Here is an 18,409-nt window from a genome sequence, read left to right on the forward strand (position 1 = left end):
CTGGGATCGAGCCCCGCATCGGGCTCCCTGCTCAGCGGGAAGCCTGCTTCTCCCTCTCCCACTCCCCCTGCTTGTGTTCCCTCTCTTGCTGTCTCTCTCTGTCAAATAAATAAATAAAATCTTTAAAAAAAAAATAGCTAAAATCCAAAACACAAACCAAATGCTGGAAAGGATTTACATCAAAAGGAACTCTCATGCATTGATGATGGAAATGCCAAATGGTATAACTATCGTGGAAGACATTTTGGCAGTTTCTTAGAAAGCTAAACAAAGGCTTATCATACAATCCAGCAAACTGCACTCCTAGTTACTTGCAAAATGAATTGAAAACCTATGTCTACATGAAAACCTGCCATAAATGTTTATACCTAATAAATAATAATTTATAACTAATAATTGCCAAAAATTGGAAGCAACCAAGCTGTCCTTCAATAGGTGAATGGAAAAATAACTGTGGTACATTCATGCCATGGAATATTATTCAGCTACATAAAGAAATGAACTATCAAGCCACAAAAAGACATGAAGGAAGCTTAAATATATGTTGCTAAGTGAAAGATGACAGTCTGAAAAGGCTACATATATTCAACTAGCTGACATTCTAGAAAATGCAAAACTATGGAGACAGTAAAAAGATAAGTGGTTGCTAAAGGTGAGGCGGGAGGGATGAAAGAGTGGGGCACAGGGCATTTTTAGGCTGGTGGAACAATTCTCTATGAAGCAATCACTAGAACTGTACAATACAGGGGCGCCTGGCTGGCTCAGTCGGAAGAGCATGTGACTCTTGATCTCAGGGTCGTGAGTTTGAGCTCCACACTGGGGATTACTAAAAGAATAAATAAACATAAGAAAAAAAGAACTGTACAATACAGTGTACCCTAATGTAAACTATTGATTTTAGTTAATAATAATGTATCAGTATTGGTTCATCAATTGTAACAAATGTACCACACTAACACAAGGTGTTAATAATAGAGGAAAACAAGTGTCAGGAAGGAGATGTGTGGCAACTCTGAACTTTCTGTGCAGTTTTTCTGTAAACCTAAAACTACCTTAAAAATAAAGCCTATTAAAAAAATGTTTTAAAAATCTTATAGGTAACTGACTTCAGAATTTTAAATAAATCAAAACAGAAAAAGGCAACAAAAAACCATAAAACACAAAACTTAAAACAAGTTGGCTGACTAACATGAAACTAACACATCAATGGTGAAGATAAATGTTAGTAAGATAAACTTCCCTATAAAAAGACAGTGATTTAGATCTAGGTGCCTGGCTGGCTGAGTCAGTGAAGCATGAGACTCTTGATCTTGGGGTTGTGAGTTCAAGCCCCACGTTGGGTGTAGACGTAGACATTACTTAAAAATAAGATCTTAAAAAAAAAAAGAGAGTGGTTTAGACAGGGTCCAAAAAAAAAAAAAAAAAACCTCACAAAACTGTTAAACATATTTAAAACAAAAAGGCAAAGGTAATAGGCTGAACACAAAGACAGATCAGACAAATGCAAAGAACAGGGGGCAAAAAAGCTCATATTACTGAAATAAAGCAAAGAAAAAGGCAGGACACTACATAAAAAAAACAGGACTGTTTTATATTGAAAAAAGTACAATTCACAGTAAGATATGAAATGCATGAACATTTTTGTGTGCTGATTTATGTAAAGTGGAAACTGTTGAAATCTCAGGAGAAACTGACAGAAACAAACAAGAAAATGGAAACATTAATCCATTTCTCTTAATCATCCATAGACCAAATAGTCAAAAATATAAGAATAGTACTTAAAGATATTGCTTTAACAAGAATATACTTAATTCTATAACTTATAAATATTTTTCCAGAATCCACAAAATATTTATAAAAATTCATTGTGTAGTAAGCCCCCAAAATATAAGTGAATCTCTAAGCAGAAATTTTATAGGCCACATTTTCTGATGAAAATTCAATGAACATGAATCTACATAACAAAACCTAAATTAAAAAATTCAACTACCTAGAGATTGAAATGATTTCAGTTTGTTTCTTGCAAATGTTTTTCCTAAAATCGCTTTATCAAAATAAGCAGGTAATTAGCTTAAGTACCACATTCCATCTTGCTCAAGAGTAACAGGTATAAAAGCAAAGGAAGCCAAAAATTCTAGCCAAATTCTCCATTCCTTCTCTGGGCCAAAGCCTACTACCACTGACGGTTTTCAAGGCGCAGAGACAGGAGAACAATATTCCTAAATAAATGGTTTTCTTAACAACCATACTGAAACTATGCATCTAGCAATTTGGCCCCCTGTGAATGAAGAGCTCTTCACAGGGCTAACCCACTGGAAAAGACCAAATAAGGATCTATTCCAACACTTAAGTACAAATAAGCTAGGAAGAAAATACCTTGCACTGTACTGCCTGACAGGAAGAGATCCCAGGTATTTATTTTAGAGATTGTCTCATACCAAACAAAACTGAGAAATCACTGTCACATAAGAATTATAAAAAATTTCAAAGGACCAATGGTTTATTCAGATTCAATGTAATTTTGTAATTCAAAATACACTTAAAAGCAACTACTAAAAAATGTGAATGTGCTAGATATCTCAGGAATATAAATCTTAATAAGATGTACTCAATTTCAGAAGCTTACAAACTACTACAAGAGACAATCTCTGTTTTGGGGGTTCAGAATTGCTAATTAAGTGATTTGAATCCTCCTTGTCCTTACTACTTTTTCATCTGCTTTATCTTTCAGTTTTTGATAGGATTGCATCAAAATTTCCCATTATGACTATGGATCAGTCAATGCTGCTTTTCAATTCCCTTAAAATATTTTGGGACTATAATTATTATCTTGGTGGGCTGTCCCTTTTTTCATTATGTAGTATACCAAAATATGCTACTGATGTGCTTTTGCCTTAAATTCTACTGTTTTGACTCTTTGCAACAGGCCCATCTCCCCACCTCACACCCACCCTCCATCTCCCTTGGCCAAGTGAAGCTGAAGACTATGGACCATGGGAAAGGAGAAGGTAGAATGGCTGCCTGACAGCTTCTGGAATGGAAAGGAAATAAAGATCTTTTGTAAAGGAAAAGTTTTTAATTTTGATGAAGTCCAACTGATCCTTTTATTTTCTATTATGGATCCCGCTTTCAGTGTCATGTATAAGAACTCCTCATCTAGCTCTTGGTTCCAAAGATTTTCCACTCGGGTTTTCTCCTAAAAATTTAAAGTTTTACATTTCAGTCTCAATTCATTTTTGAATCAATTTTATACAAGATAGATGACGTTTAGGTTGATTTTTTTAGTTTAAGCATGTCCTGTTGCTCCAGCAGCATTTTTTGAAAAGGCTATCCCTTCCTCCATTTCATTTGTATGTGCTTTTAATATGAAGACTTGTTCATATCTGCCTCCAATCTGGGAAATACTCTGGCATCATTATATCTTCAAATCCTGCTTCTCCGCAATTCCCTCCCTTCTCTGCCTCACTAGTGAGAGGCTCTCCATCTTTTCTCCATGTCTCTTAACTCACTCATCTTTCATTCTCTGTATCTTGTTATCTCTCCGTGTTACATCCCAGGTTGAAATCACTGGTACTATTGTTCAACTCAGTCCCTCTTTAACTGTGCCCAGTCTATAGTCAATCCCATATGCTTTCTTGTTACTTTAACAAATATATTTTATACTTCCAGTACTTTTAATTGGTTCTCTTCTAAATCTACCCCTTAATTCTCATCTGCTTGGTTTTCTTTCACTATTTCTTTTTTATTTTATTTTATTTTATTTATTTATTTGAGAGAGAGAATGAGATAGAGAGAGAGAGAGCATGAGACAGGGGAGGGTCAGAAGGAGAAGCAGACTCCCTACTGAGCAGGGAGCCCAATGTGGGACTTGATCCTGCGACTCCAGGATCATGACCTGAGCCGAACGCAGTCGCTTAACCAACTGAGCCACCCAGGCGCCCTCTTTCACTATTTCTTAGAAATTTACCATGGATGTTATTCCTTCATCTCTTTGATGATTTTAAACATATTTATTTGAAGTTAATTTTCAGATTGTTTTACTGTATTTTGTTGGGAGTGAATTCATCTCCTGATTGTCTTTCTTAGTACTCATTATACTTGTTTGTTTGGGAATTTTAATTTGCTAGCTCTTCTTGAATAGGAACAGTTTCTCTCTTTCTCTCCCTCCCTCCCTTCCTCTCCCACCCCTCCCTGTTCTTACAGTTATTGCACCATCCTCCATCCCTGTCTGAGCAGAGGCCTTCACTCTAGAACCAGGTCTTATCCTGGCAGCTCAAGGTTCCTATCCCTTGGAAACACTAGGGATATCATAAAGCCAGTCATATCATGGCCAGGTCCCAGTTGCACTCCTATCTCTATTCCCCCACCTCCCCAGAAACACAACTTTGAACAAGCCACAGACCGAGTTCAGTTTCTTTTCATAAGGAGGACAGTCCCACCCCAGTTCGTAGGTTCCAGTAGTGAGACTTCTGCTTCCTTTGGTCTCCATACCCTCAAGCGTGTTGCCCATTCTTTTTTGACATCATGGCATACTTTGAAAATAACAGTATGTGGGGATGCCTGGGTGGCTCATTCAGTTAGGCGTTTGCCTTCGGCTCAGGTCATGATCCCAGGGTCCTGGGATCAAGTCCCACATTGGGCTCCCTGCTCCGCGGGGAGCCTGCTTCTCTGCCTGCTGCTTCACCTGCTTGTGCTCTCCCTCTTTCTCTCTGACAAATAAATAAAATCTTAAAAAAAAGAAAAGAACAGTATGTGTACCACATGTGGGTACACTTCCCCACCCAGAAACGATAGCTGGGGGTTCTGACCACTCCAGGCCCTGCCTAGCTACCCTGAAGCCTGATAATAATCAATATTTCCACACCCCAATAAACTTATTCACAACATGTTCTCTGGGAAATACCACCCTAAAAGAGTTGACTCCCTGCACACGCTGCCTGTTTCCATACTTGATTCTGTTTTTAGTCTACAAGGATGTTTATCTTGTTATTAAGGTACAAGTATGTCAATAACATATTTCATTTATCACTGCTATATATTTGGAACACAATGCAGAATTTAAAGCCTGAATTTGAAGGACCATCCTAACACAAGTCCATGCTGTGCCCTCTGTTTTAGAACACCCTCCTCTCAACCTCTCTGCATCACTCTTCCCTACTCCTTCAAGTTTCAGTTTAGATGTCACTTAGTCAAGGCCGCTCTTCATGACTCCACTCTCACCCCCAACTATGGGGTCAGATGTTCTCACAGAACCTGATTTTACATGCTATTGTATTGTACTACTATTGCCTATTTACCTTGAACAGTAAGCTCCCTGATGGCATGAACTGCCTTTTTCATTTCTGTATGACAAGATGTAGCACTGTGCCTCCAGTAAGTATGGATTCTGTGAATATTTTAATATCACCCACAATAATAGAGTAGGGAGTATAATGTAATAGAGAAGAGCTATGGCTCTGAAGCCAGAGATCCCCAGGTTTTAATGCCAGTTCTACCACTTACTGTGTGAGTTAGGAAGGTTACTTAGCCTCTCTAAGCTTTAGTTTCCTCATCTGTAACATTATGTCACAATTCGACTCCTGACTCTGCTCATTACTAGCTGCGTAACCTTGGGCAGTCCTGTAGGTCTCTTGGTCTCAGTGCTTGCACTAAGCAATATCTTAGTTAACTCAGACATGTATAAATTCCCTAGCACTTTGGCTTCTTTTTTCTTGCTTCTACTTCATGCTGGAAAGATAAGGATAACACTATAGCTCAGCCTTGGGCAGAGCTGCTGACTCAACCCTTCTCTGAGCCTAAGTGGTTGAAAAGGCTTGGCTGAAAAGGTTTCTACTGCCACAGGAGCAGTAAATTTTATCTTTATATTCACAATTTATTCAGGCAAACTGGAGGGCAATGTCAATAAGAACTTGAAAGAATAACTTTATTTTTTAAAAGATTTTATTTAGTTTAGAAATAGAGAGAGAGAGAAGGAGAGCATGGGTGAGCAGGGGAAGGGGCGGAGGGTGAGGGAGAGACAGAATCTCAAGCAGACTCCACACTGAGCCCAGAGCCTGACGTTGGGCTCAATCTCACGACCCTGTGATCATGACCTGAGCCAAAATCCAGAGTTGGACACTTAACTGACTGAGCCACCCAGGTGCCCCCAAAGAATAATTTTAAGTACAAATTTAATACACCTCAAGAAGAAAAAACAGCAAAACAACTGACCACAGACTGGACCATTCTAAGAGAAGGAAAAGTCTCCATGAGAATCCATTCCAAAATGAAGGCATCCACTACATTTTGCTGTATCTCAAACCATATTGCTCAAGAGAGCACAGAAAACTAGAAGAGGATGGCTATCAGATAAGACATTTAAGTATGAGAGAACCAACGTGGCAAAGCACTTTAATGTTCGGGTTATGATATACAGGCAGAGAGTCTACTTTCAAGTGCTACATTTTTAATATAATTATTTAATCATGAACAGAGCTTAGAGAATGAGAAAAAAAGCTGTGCCACTGACTAATAATAAAGAAAACTGTAATTCAGACCAAAAGGAAATAATGCAAAAACCAGGAGTCAAATCTTGATTCTGCCATCTCCCATTGGTGTGACCTTTAGCAAATATCAATTCTCTGATTCTGAATTTCCTCCTCTGCAGAATAAGGATCATGACGCTTATTACCTCACAGAGAGCCAGGAGAATTAAACGAGAAATTTGGTACATAGAGGTCAGCATTAGTGCCCAACTCATGGTAGGTGTTCAACAAATATTAGTTCCCTCCTATGGCCTCCCATGCCACTCTTACCAGCAAGCATTTTTTTCATAAAAGGATTTGAAAACTGCTAAAATATATTTCCTCATGTCTGGATTCACAAACTTATCAGTCTACTCTGTAAGCAGATACTCTGAGACAAGCCTGAGACACACGGGCCCAAGATCTGGTGAGCAACCTGACCCGGATCCACGTGGACGTCTGGTTCCCAGACTAATGCCCAGAAAGACCGACAGCCGGGGTGGCCAGAAGACAGCCAGAAACTAGAGCAGCCAAAAAGAGGAAGGATTACTTGAGCTTCGGCTCCCGTCCTTCACTTGTGTATTGCCAGCAGATGAGTCCGATCAGGTCCTGCACCCTGGCGCTGGCCATTGTCACCACGGTCATTGGCAGCAGTCTGTCCTGGCTCGAATGCAGGGGGAGGTAGACGTCGATCTTCTTGGTTGCTGTTGTGCCTACATGACCCTGTGGACAGAACACATGCATGAGAGTAAAGCATACAGTCATGGTCATGCAGACCCCACTTGGGCCACAATGACTGCTCACCAGCTATTTCTCATCCTTTTGGCACAGACCTCCTTAAATGCCTGAAATGGCCCCCAAACTGTCTAGTTTTAAGGGTTTTTTTCCCTTTAATTTTCATTTTCTAATGGTCTAATAGATCCAGCTCTGCCCGCAGTAAAGTAAATGAGCACTACAACCAAGATAAACAAATTAAGAGTGGTGACTGCTCACCTGATGTTTGGTGTCAGGAGATGTGCTTTGCTACATATTCGGTGTGGCCTTGGACAAGTCACCATTAGACCCTGACATCAGCTGCTCTCCCTAAAAATTGCCACATCACTCCTTGAGACTTTGGGATAAGCTGCATGGGAAGCTGCCATACCTCGTGAGGAAGCATTCAGGCCCGCAGCCCTGGAACCAAGGGCTTGCCTTCTCAGAGCCTAGGGGGCTAATTCCCTTATGCAGTACACCTGTTTATTTCAGTCATCTACACTGAAGCTCAAGGGTCCCTGGTCTTCCATTACTGTACTAACTACAATACCCACACTGCTCTATAAATCCTCAATCCCTCCCACACACTTAACCCTTCTCCCTCCTGAAACTTGCACTCCCCTCTGAAATTCCTGCACTAATCAGCCAACTTCCATAAATCACTTCTTTTTTTAAAAAAAAAAAAAAAAACCAAAACTCCTTCTGCCTCTCTGTCTTAACTGAAACATGCTGGTCATTGAAGATACTGCTTCCTCTGCTATCCAGAAGACTGTTCCGCATTTTTCTTTTTTAAACCCCAAGTCCTCAAGGCCAGGAGGCTGAATAGTTTATTCAGGAAGTCCCCACTACTTCTGAACCATTATTTCTCCTTTCTTGCAAAAATTCCTGTTCCTTTGAGACCCAAGCCCTCCAACTATACTATCCTCTGCCCCTACTTTTTTGTTTCTGTTATCCACCAATCTTCCAGTCATGCTTCTCCCTCAGTGAGGAGTCTTCTTTCCACCCCAGCACCTATCATTATTCTTGGCAATTCCATCTAAAGGAAAATCCATATAATACCCAAGGGTGTCAATCCCTAGATCATGTCATCCCATGTCTTTTCATCCATTCCACCTTCAATCACTTACTGCAGTGGGTACACCAGGGATCTGTACCAACTCTGAAATCTCAAATTAGAACATCTATTCACTGACTATACTTTATATACTTTCATCTCATTTGTTCAAGTAGTCCCCCAAATTCTTGAACCCACAACTTACTGACCCACCACTACAAATGATGTCACCCTTATTTCCCAACACCACCCTCCAGATTACATGATCAACCATTGTAACCATTCCTTTGTAAATACAGTTTTAAGTCTCTCTTCCTCCATGGGACTCAACTGGCAGAATGTCAATATTGGATGAACCCAACCCTCTGTACTCCCCAACTAAACACTGCTGGAGAAAAATCACGTAACTGCAGATTGTTTTGACTTTAAACTCATGATGATAAACCTCAAACACTCAACACTGTATAGCATGCCTATTACATCTCCTGACCTAATCCGCACCTTATGCAAGACCACCACTGCATACTTTTGCTTCTCTCCTCAAACTCCTCATGAGCCCGCCTTGACCTCAGCTCCTATCCTTTGCTCATATACTGCCAAAAGATGAGAGATATTCTTATCCTTCATTAAGAAGACCTTTCAGAAAGCAATTCTCTTATCCTCCCATAATTAAATTCACAAACTTACCTGGATTTAACCACATACACCCCCTACACTGGAGTGTCACTCATCTCATTAAAGGTTAATCTCTCTACTTATGTTCTGTGTCCCTTTGGCTCTTACTTTCACAAGGACTTTAGTCCTTCACTTACTTTACCCTTCTCCTACATTATCAACCTCTTCCTCTCTTGGCTTCCATGATACACACTCTTGGTTTTTTTCAATCCTCTCTGGTCTCTCATTCTCAGTCTCCTTTGCAGATTTCTTCACCTCTACAGTCTCTGTTTGTTAGCATTCCTTGGCCTCTAGATCGGGCTCTCTTTTGTCATTCTATATATTTCGCCCTAGGTGATCTCACAGCCCCAAAGCTATAGTATAATCTACATCCTGTTGACACCCAAATCTTATCTCCATCTCAAACTTCTCCCTGGAATTCCAAATTCATACATCAAACTGTCTATACAATAGGCAGAAAGGTGTCACAGACAAGTTAAACTCAAGTTCAAATCTGAACTTTTCACTATTCCTCACTCCATCCCACCCCAAATAACACTCTCCCTCATTTCAGTAAATGCTACCACCACAAACCCAGCTGCTTAAATCAGTAATCTTGATTCTTCTTTCTTCCTCCTGCCTTCTACCTACTCCCTTAGTAAGTTCTAGTGTCTACTGCAAAAATATATTTCAACAGAGAAAAAATAGTCTTTTCAGCAAATGGGACAACTGGATAGCCACACACAAAAGAATGAATTTAGACCCTTACCTCACATCATATACAAATATTAACTCAAAATACACTGGGATGCCTGGGTGGCTCAGTCAGTTAAGCTCCTGCCTTTGGCTCGGGTCATGATCCCAGGGTTCGGGGATCAATTCCCACATGGGGCTCCTTGCTCGGCAGGGAGCCTACTTCTCCCTCCGCCTGCTACTCCCCCTGCTTGTGCTCTCTCTCTCTCTCTTCTCTGACAAATAAATAAATAAAATCTTTTTAAAAAAATGGATCAAAGACCTAAGTTTAAGGCTAAAACTTTTAGAAGGAAATATAGGTGTAACTTCTTCATGACCTTTGATTAGGCAATGATTTCTTTAACATGACACTAAAAGAAGCAACAAATGAAATAAACTGGACTTTATAAAAATTGAAAACTTTTGTGCCTCAAAGAACACTATCAAGAAAGAGAAAAGACAATCCAAAGAATGGGAGAAAATATTTGCCAATCATATATCTGACAAAAATTTAGTACCCAGAGTAATTCTTATGACTCAACAAAAAGACAAACAATCCAATCTTTAAAGATTTATTTATTTGAGAGAGAGAGAGAGACAGCAGGGGGAGGGGCAAAGGGAGAGGGAGAGAGAGAATCCCAAACAGACACCCTGCAGAGTGTGGAGACTGATGAGGGGCTCAGTCTCATGACCCTGAGATCATGACCTGAGCCAAAATGAAGAGTCAGGCACTTAACCCACTAAGCACCCAGGCAACCCCTCCAATCTTTAAAAGGGCAAAGAACTTGAATAGGTATTTCTCCAAAGAAAATACACAAATGGCCAATAAACACATGAAAAAATGTTCAACATCATTATTCATTAAGGAAATGCAAATCCAAATCATAATGAGATACCACTTCACACTCACTAGGATGGTAATGATTTTTTTTAATAGAAGAAATAAGAGAGATTAGCAAGGATATGGAGATGTTAGAACCCTCATACATTGTTGGTGAAGATGTAAAATGATGCAACCATTATGGAAAAATAGTTTGTCAGTTTCTCAAAACTTAAACATATAGTTACCATATGACTCAGCAATTCCATTCCTAGGTGTACTCAAAGGGAACTGAAAATGTGTACATAAGTGTGCACAGCAGCATTATTCATAATGACCAAAGAATGGAAACAATCCAGATGTCCATCAACTGATAGGCAAAATGCATACAATGGAGTATAACTCAGCCATAAAAAGGAATGAACTACTGACATGCTACAACATGGATGAAGCTTGAAAACATTATGCTAAGAGAAGGAAGCCAGGCATAAAAGAAGGAAGCCATTTCATAAATGTGAACCCAGTTATATGAAATGTCCAGAATAGGCAAATCTATAGAAATAAAAAGACTACTGGTTGCCAGGATATGGGGAGGGAGTACAGGGAATTGAGAAGTATGAAGTTTCTTTTTGGGCTGATGGAATTGTTCTGGAGTTAGATAGTGGTGATAGCTGTATAACATTTTGAATATACTGAAAACCACAAAATTATACACTTTAAGATCATTAAAACAGTAAATTCTATGTAATATGAGTTTTAACTCAATTTTAAAAATTGAAAAATATGTATTTCAAAACCATCCCACTTCTCTGCATCTCCACTGCCACCAAAATACCATGAAGTTTCACCTGGACTGTTCTAATAGATTCCTGACCTCCTATATACTCTTGCCTACTTCAATTTGTTCTTGAAACACAAGCTAGATTTTTTTAACTCAAATTTGATATTACACCTCTGCTTAAATTCCTTCAATGAGTGGTTCCCATGATACTTTGAATAAAATCCAAATTTCCTGCAGTGTCCAACAAAGCACTGCATGATCTGACCCCTGCCTAACTCTCCAACATCATTTACTGCTGCTCCCCGGCCTGCTTATCATAGCTCAGCTACGCTGGCCTTCTAGAAGTGCCCTGAATGTGTGTGTGTGTGTACCTGTTTTTCCCACTTTCAAGAACAGAGCAAGTGCTATTCACTACATCTAGAAGGCTCTTTCTTATGATCTTTGCATCCTCTAAAGTATGGCTCTGGGCAGGTTACTTAATCTCTCTGTTCTTCCATTGCCTCATATGTAAAATGATAATAATAGGACCTACCTATCAGAGAACTCTTGTGAGGATTATTATTAATTATTAATATTGTTGTTATTATTGAAGGCTCAGCTCTATATGACACCTCCTCAGAGAGGCCTTCACTGATAATCCTGTAGAAAGAAGCCCCTTCCGTACTCTCTTACACATAGCCTGTTCATTTCCTTCATAGCACTTAACAGTTTGATATTATGTATTTACTTATGTACACCTTCAGCGAATACCTTCCTCACCGGCCTCTGACCTTCCAAGAGAGCAGCCATAATACTGCCTGCTTTGTTTACTTCTCTATACACAATGGCTAACACTGTGCCTGGTGCACAGACAACTCTCCAAAAAAATCTGTTGAACTACAGAATGAATGCATGGATGACTCAAAATGCCTACCAGGACAACATGGCAATAACTCAATAAATGTTAGTTTCCCCCACCCATCCATCTTCCTCTATGGGTCTGTTTCCTGGTAGTGGATGGAGATGGAGGTACTTAAGCAAAGTGGTTCCATCTTTAACACTCTAACTCTAGGATTAAAAAAAAAAAAAAAGAAAAAAGAAAAAAGATCAGAACTAGGGTAAGGAAATACATAGAATCAGTTTTTAAACTTTAGAGAAATTTCACTTCTCATATGACCCAGAATCTAGTATTAGATTCACTGACTTTTTTTTTAGTCTTGCCTGCCATAAAACAAATAATTAAAAAGAATTCTCTTATAATAATGCTCTCTCTCTCTCACTCACTCATGCATGCACACAGATACACGCATACACACCCATGCATGTTTTTCAGCTGGGAAATAGTAATTCCAATAGCTAGCTGTCTCTAAATAGCAAGTGTTTTGACCTTGTCAGGCAGTCAAAGGGTTAAAATTAAAACAAGCTTTCTGAAATGGGTTTATTGCCCTCTTACCACTCTCTTCTCAACCTCCTTTTCAGACCCAGCCCAATCTGGTTTATTCTTCCCTTTCCTTCTGAAGAACTGGAGCTGAGGGGCTATAGGAATCACAATGAGAAATGTTAATGTGTTTCACAAACTGTAAAGTGCCTTAGAAATGCAGAGCAATGTGCCAGAAAGAGCCTAAGTTTTCAAATCAGACTCATTTCTCAGGCCAATTACACAGTCACATGAGGACAAAGATGGATGCTGTAAGGAACCCTAATAATAATATTTATTATAACAAGAGCCAGCATTTAATAATAAGCTCTGGTAAATGTTTGTGTAAATTACCTCATTTAATTCTCACAATCACTAGATGAGGCAGAATTCTATCATTACCCTAATATTATAGATTAGAAAACTAAGGCTTATAAGGCTATAGTCATCTGCTCAAGCTCCCACAACCAAAGTGGAAGAGCAGAGCTCAAACTCATGTCTGACTCCAAAGCCCCTACTTTAAACACTAATGACTTCTTTCTCTAAAGTTCTTTTAAATGTAATCAATCTCTACTCTCCAAGACCTGAATCCCTCCCTTCCACCCTGACCTTGTTAAACACATCAAAAGCACTGCTTAAAGCAGTCTCCTACAAAAGGAGTGAATTCTGAAGAGTTGACCAAGGAGAAGTATTAGGGGACCAAGACTCTAGAGAACTTTGCCATTGTCAGCTGACTACAGGGCAGATAGTTACATGGTGCTCCTATGAATTCCTTTATCCTCTTTATTGGAATAGCAAGTGTGGGGAAATAGCAAGCGTGGGGAAAACTATGAGAATAAATATGGCAGATACTTATTAAATGAATGAAGCACTTTATCTTTTTTATCTTCTAATTCCATCTTGAGGCACTGATGATGGGAAAAAGTGCCTTGGACAAACCCTGAAATCATGTATTTTTTAATAAGGAACCTCTTCTGAAAAAACTCAAGGCAGTTAGCTCTACCTAATAGTCCCTGTGCTGCAATATTTAGAGGGAACCATCTAAAACATAAAACAATCCATCAACATAATAGAAAGTAATTAACTTATAGAAAAAAAAGGTGACCAAAGGATTAAAAGTATTCAACACACATCAAGGCGAGCAATATTCCAAAGACCTAACATCTATTAAAAAGCAACTAGCAATAAACAAAGATCGTATCATACAGTTTTACTGCATGGCAATTTATGTGTTCCACAATATGGAATTGGAGAAACAGAGGCATAATTAGAGCACAAAAAAGTGGTCAACACAGAAATAGGGAAAAATGGGTTAGCACCATCTTTCTCAGCCACTCATGCATGCAATGAACACCCACTGAAACACCATGCTGGACTGTGAAGACAAAATCAAGTGAGATTCAATACAGATAGACCCTCATCAAACTCACAGTCTGCTGAAGGGTCTACATTGTACTATGTGATAAAAGCTTTAAGAGGGGGAAAGTATAGGCTGTCATGAGAGCTCAGAAGCAACTCAGACTAAAAGGGGTTGGCAAAGGCCTAGATTAAAAAAAAAAATACGCTTCCATTCAACAGAATCATTAACCTAAGGAAAAGATACCATACCAATACACAAAAAATGAACAGGAGTTGTCTCTGAGACATGGGATTGAGTGATTTTAATTTTCTACTTTATATTTTTTTGCATTTTCTATGATGAGCATATATTACTTTTACAATCAGAAACAAAATAGTAAGTGTTACAATTATAAACAAAAAAGGATATAGAAAGAACCACCACACAGGGCTTAAGAGTTTTAGGTAAGAGAAAGAGAGGATCAGTTTTGAAAATGTAGCCTATGTTAAGTCATCTGGCAAAATTTATTAAGAACACACTATGTGCCAGGTGCTGTGGCAGGATGTTGGAAAAAATAAGTTGAAAATGTAACTCAGACACCTTCCTATGGCAGGCTAAATAATTTTTATTTAAAAAAAATAATAAGGGGCACCTGGATGGCTCAGTTGTTAAGTGCCTGCCTTCAGCTCAGGTCGTGATCCCAGGATCCTGGGATCGAGCCCCGTATCGGGCTCCCTGCTCTGCGGGAAGCCTGCTTCTCCCTCTCCCACTCCCCCTGTTTGTGTTCCCTCTCTCACTGTGTCTCTCTCTGTCAAATAAATAAATAAAATCTTTAAAAAATAATAATAATAAAAAGTAAGAAACCTACAATGAGCTGACAGATTTGGAGCTGAACACTCTCCAGAGCAGCCTCTAAATCAAGGAATGTCCCCAATCCAGGTTTCAGAACAAAAAGAAAAGTACTCCCTGTAGCAAAACGATTCCTCGACACAAATGCAATTCAAGAAGACCAACCAGACTCCAGAGTTCACGTCCCATGGCCTCTGCATGACTTGATGGCTCTGCAAATGCGGGCCAGAGTCTCAAGCTCAACATGTCCAAGGTCGATTTTCTTCATCAGCTTGTCTCTTATTCCATGTTCCATCTCAGTTAGGGCTTTCCTCACCCACCCTGTCACTCAGGCCAGGGACCTTACTTAACTCCTCTGTCTCATCAGCCTCCAACTGCCTCTGAAATGTCTCTCAAATCCTTCTCCCTCCCATCCTCAGCAGCACGGCCCTAGTTCAAGCTTCATCAGGCCTCAATGAGACCACTGCATGCAGCAGTCTCCCAACTATCTCCCGGTCTCTCAAATCTCTCCTCCAAACTGTTATCTCCCTCCATCGATCAATGTGGTTTGACTCAAATCACTGGCCCAGGCCAGTCACCAACTCAGAAAGAAGTATATAATATCTCTCCCCAGTGTCAGCGTGCCTGTTTCTTAGCAGGGCATTTAGCACCCATCCCATTCTGGTCCCAGTGTATCATTGCTAGAGCAGACTGAATAGTAGTTAAGAGCACAAGACTTGGGGTCAGCCAGATCCAGGTTTGAATCCTACCTCTGCCACTTCCTTAGCCTCTAAACTTTAGATATCAGGCAAGTAACTACACCTCTCAGAACCTCTAATTCCTTACTTGGAAAAGCAAATAAGATGTATATAAAATGCCTGGCACATAGTCACTGAGCAAGAAATGTACCCCTTCTTCTGTCAATTTCAAATGTCTCTCTTCCAAGAAGGTAGAAGTCCAAATTCCCTCTGCTTTGCTCCCTAGAAGTTTAACTTGCACAGCCTTATGGTTTTAGTTTTTCTCTACCTACCCTCACCACCTCCTTCCCACCTTCTCATGCAAGTGTGAGTTATGCAAAGGGAAAAACTGTGCCTCACTCATTTTACATTCTCCTAGGGTGTAGAATGTAGTAGGGGTATGGCATTAGCTTAATTAGCTTATCGAAGGACTCCTCAGAGTATCTTTCATAATGGACCCACCAGACCTAAAGACCTACCACTTCTCTCCTGCCCCAGGTAAACTGGCTATACCTCTTCTACTTCCCAGATCCTGTTCTTTAGGAGTCCCCTTTCTTCTCTAAAACATACTCAGCACCTAGTAACAAGCCTGACATATAGTAGTTACTCATACATACTGATGGAATAAATGATTAGTATTCTTTCAACACATGAGTTTAAATACCTGCACATTATAGCATACAGAGGTACTATCAACCCATTCCCCCACTGTTAAATATGGACATTGCTTCTAATATTTCACTACTATAAATAACATTCCCATAAACATTCTCTTATATAAATGTTTGTGCACATATTCCTCGAGTAGATCACTGGGTCAAAGAGTATGAATGTTTTGGGGCTTGTGATACACACTGATCAGTGTTTGAAAACCATCTTTATGGCAATCATGAAACAGCAATATTATGAACCACAGATCATCCAATTAATAAGTAGTTCATAAAATGTAAAAGCTTAAAAATTTAAATTACTTCAGTATATAGAATGTGAATTGATACAGAATTGAAATATATAGAATTTGAACATGATGATGAATTAAAACATTATATCTATAACCAGGTTTTTCCCATCTGATCTCATTAATTGAAATAGCATACAATTTGCTGCCTATCATAAAATTAATTTCAAAATTATGCACCTGATAAAGAATGTCTAATGAAAAAAAGTCTCTTCAACAAATGGTGTTGGGAAAATTGGACAGCCACATGCAGAAGAATGAAACTGGACCATTTCCTTACACCACACACAAAAATAGACTCAAAATGGTTGAAAGACCTAAATGTGAGACAGAAGTCCATCAAAATCCTAAAGGAGAACACAGGCAGCAACCTCTTCAACCTCAGCCGCAGCAACTTCTTCCTAGAAACATCGCCAAAGGCAAGGGAAGCAAGGGCAAAAATGAACTATTGGGACTTCATCAAGACAAAAAGCTTTTGCAAAACAAACAGTCAACAAAACCAAAAGACAACCGACAGAATGGGAGAAGATATTTGCAAATGACATATCAGATAAAGGGCTAGTATCCAAAATCAATAAAGAACTTATCAAACTCAACACCCAAAGAACAAAGGATCCAATCAAGAAATGGGCAGATGAACAGACATTTTTCCAAAGAAGACATCCAAATGGCCAACAGATACATGAAAAAGTGCTCAACATCACTTGGCATCAGGGAAATCCAAATCAAAACCTCAATGAGATACCACCTCACGCCAGTCAGAATGGCTAAAATTTACAAGTCAGGAAACAACAGATGTTGGCGGGGATGCGAAGAAAGGGGAACCCTCCTACACTGTTGGTGGGAATGCAAGCTGGTGCAGCCACTCTGGAACACAGTATGGAGGTTCCTCAAAAAGTTGAAAGTAGAGCTACCATACAATCCAGCAGTTGCACTACTGGGTATTTACCCCAAAGATACAAAAGTAGGGATCTGAAGGGGTACATGCACCCCGATGTTTATAGCAGCAATGTCCACAAGAGCCAAACTGTGGAAAGAGCCAAGATGTCCATCGGCAGATGAATGGATAAAGAAGATGTGGTATATATATACAATGGAATATTATGCAGCCATCAAAAGGAATGAGATCTTGCCATTTGCAATGACGTGGATGGAACTGGAGGGTATTATACTGAGCGAAGTAAGTCAAACAGAGAAAGACATGTATCATATGACCTCACTGATATGAGGAATTCTTAATCTCAGGAAACCAACTGAGGGTTGCTAGAGTGGGGGGTGGGGTGGGAGGGATGGGGTGACTGGGTGATAGACACTGGGGAGGGTATGTGCTCTGGTAAGCGCTGTGAATTGTGCAAGACTGTTGAATCACAGATTTCTACCTCTGAAACAAATAATGCAATATACGTTAAGAAAAAAAAAGAAGATAGCAGGAAGGGAAGAATGAAGGGGGGGAAATTGGAGGGGGAGACGAACCATGAGAGACAATGGACTCTGAAAAACAAACTGAGGGTTCTAGAGGGGAGGGGGGTGGGAGGATGGGTTAGCCTGGTGATGGGTATTAAAGAGGGCACGTTCTGCATGGAGCACTGGGTGTTATGCACAATGAATCATGGAACACTACATCTAAAACTAATGATGTAATGTATGGTGATTAACTTAACAATAAAAAATTTTTTAAAAATTATGCACCTGATAGTTTCCAAAATAGGGAAAGCAAGAACAACAGACAGTATCCAGTTCAAAATAATCTTGAATTAAGAAACATCCATATAAAGTGAATTAGCTGGGGGCACCTGGGTGGCTCAGTCAGTCGAGCGTCTGACTCTAGATTTTGACTCAGGTCATGATCTCAGG

At 39.6% G+C, this 18,409-nt stretch overlaps 1 protein-coding gene across 11 annotated transcripts in view; it reads right to left on the reverse strand.

Annotated features, from left to right (window-relative positions):
• The window catches only part of MAPKAP1 (MAPK associated protein 1), a 244,863-nt gene that overhangs the window by 121,381 nt on the left and 105,073 nt on the right, over window positions 1–18,409 (reverse strand). For all 11 annotated transcript variants that reach the window (XM_064579504.1, XM_064579505.1, XM_064579506.1 and 8 more), the window contains one exon: window positions 7,054–7,226. In XM_064579504.1, coding sequence (XP_064435574.1) covers window positions 7,054–7,226 — 173 coding nt within the window. The remainder of the gene's footprint in view (window positions 1–7,053; window positions 7,227–18,409) is intronic.

This window comes from Mirounga angustirostris, unplaced genomic scaffold, assembly GCF_029215605.1.
Source record: "Mirounga angustirostris isolate CCGP_5_RB_7025 unplaced genomic scaffold, mMirAng1.0.hap1 SCAF_15, whole genome shotgun sequence".
NCBI classification, from domain to species: Eukaryota; Metazoa; Chordata; class Mammalia; order Carnivora; family Phocidae; genus Mirounga; species Mirounga angustirostris.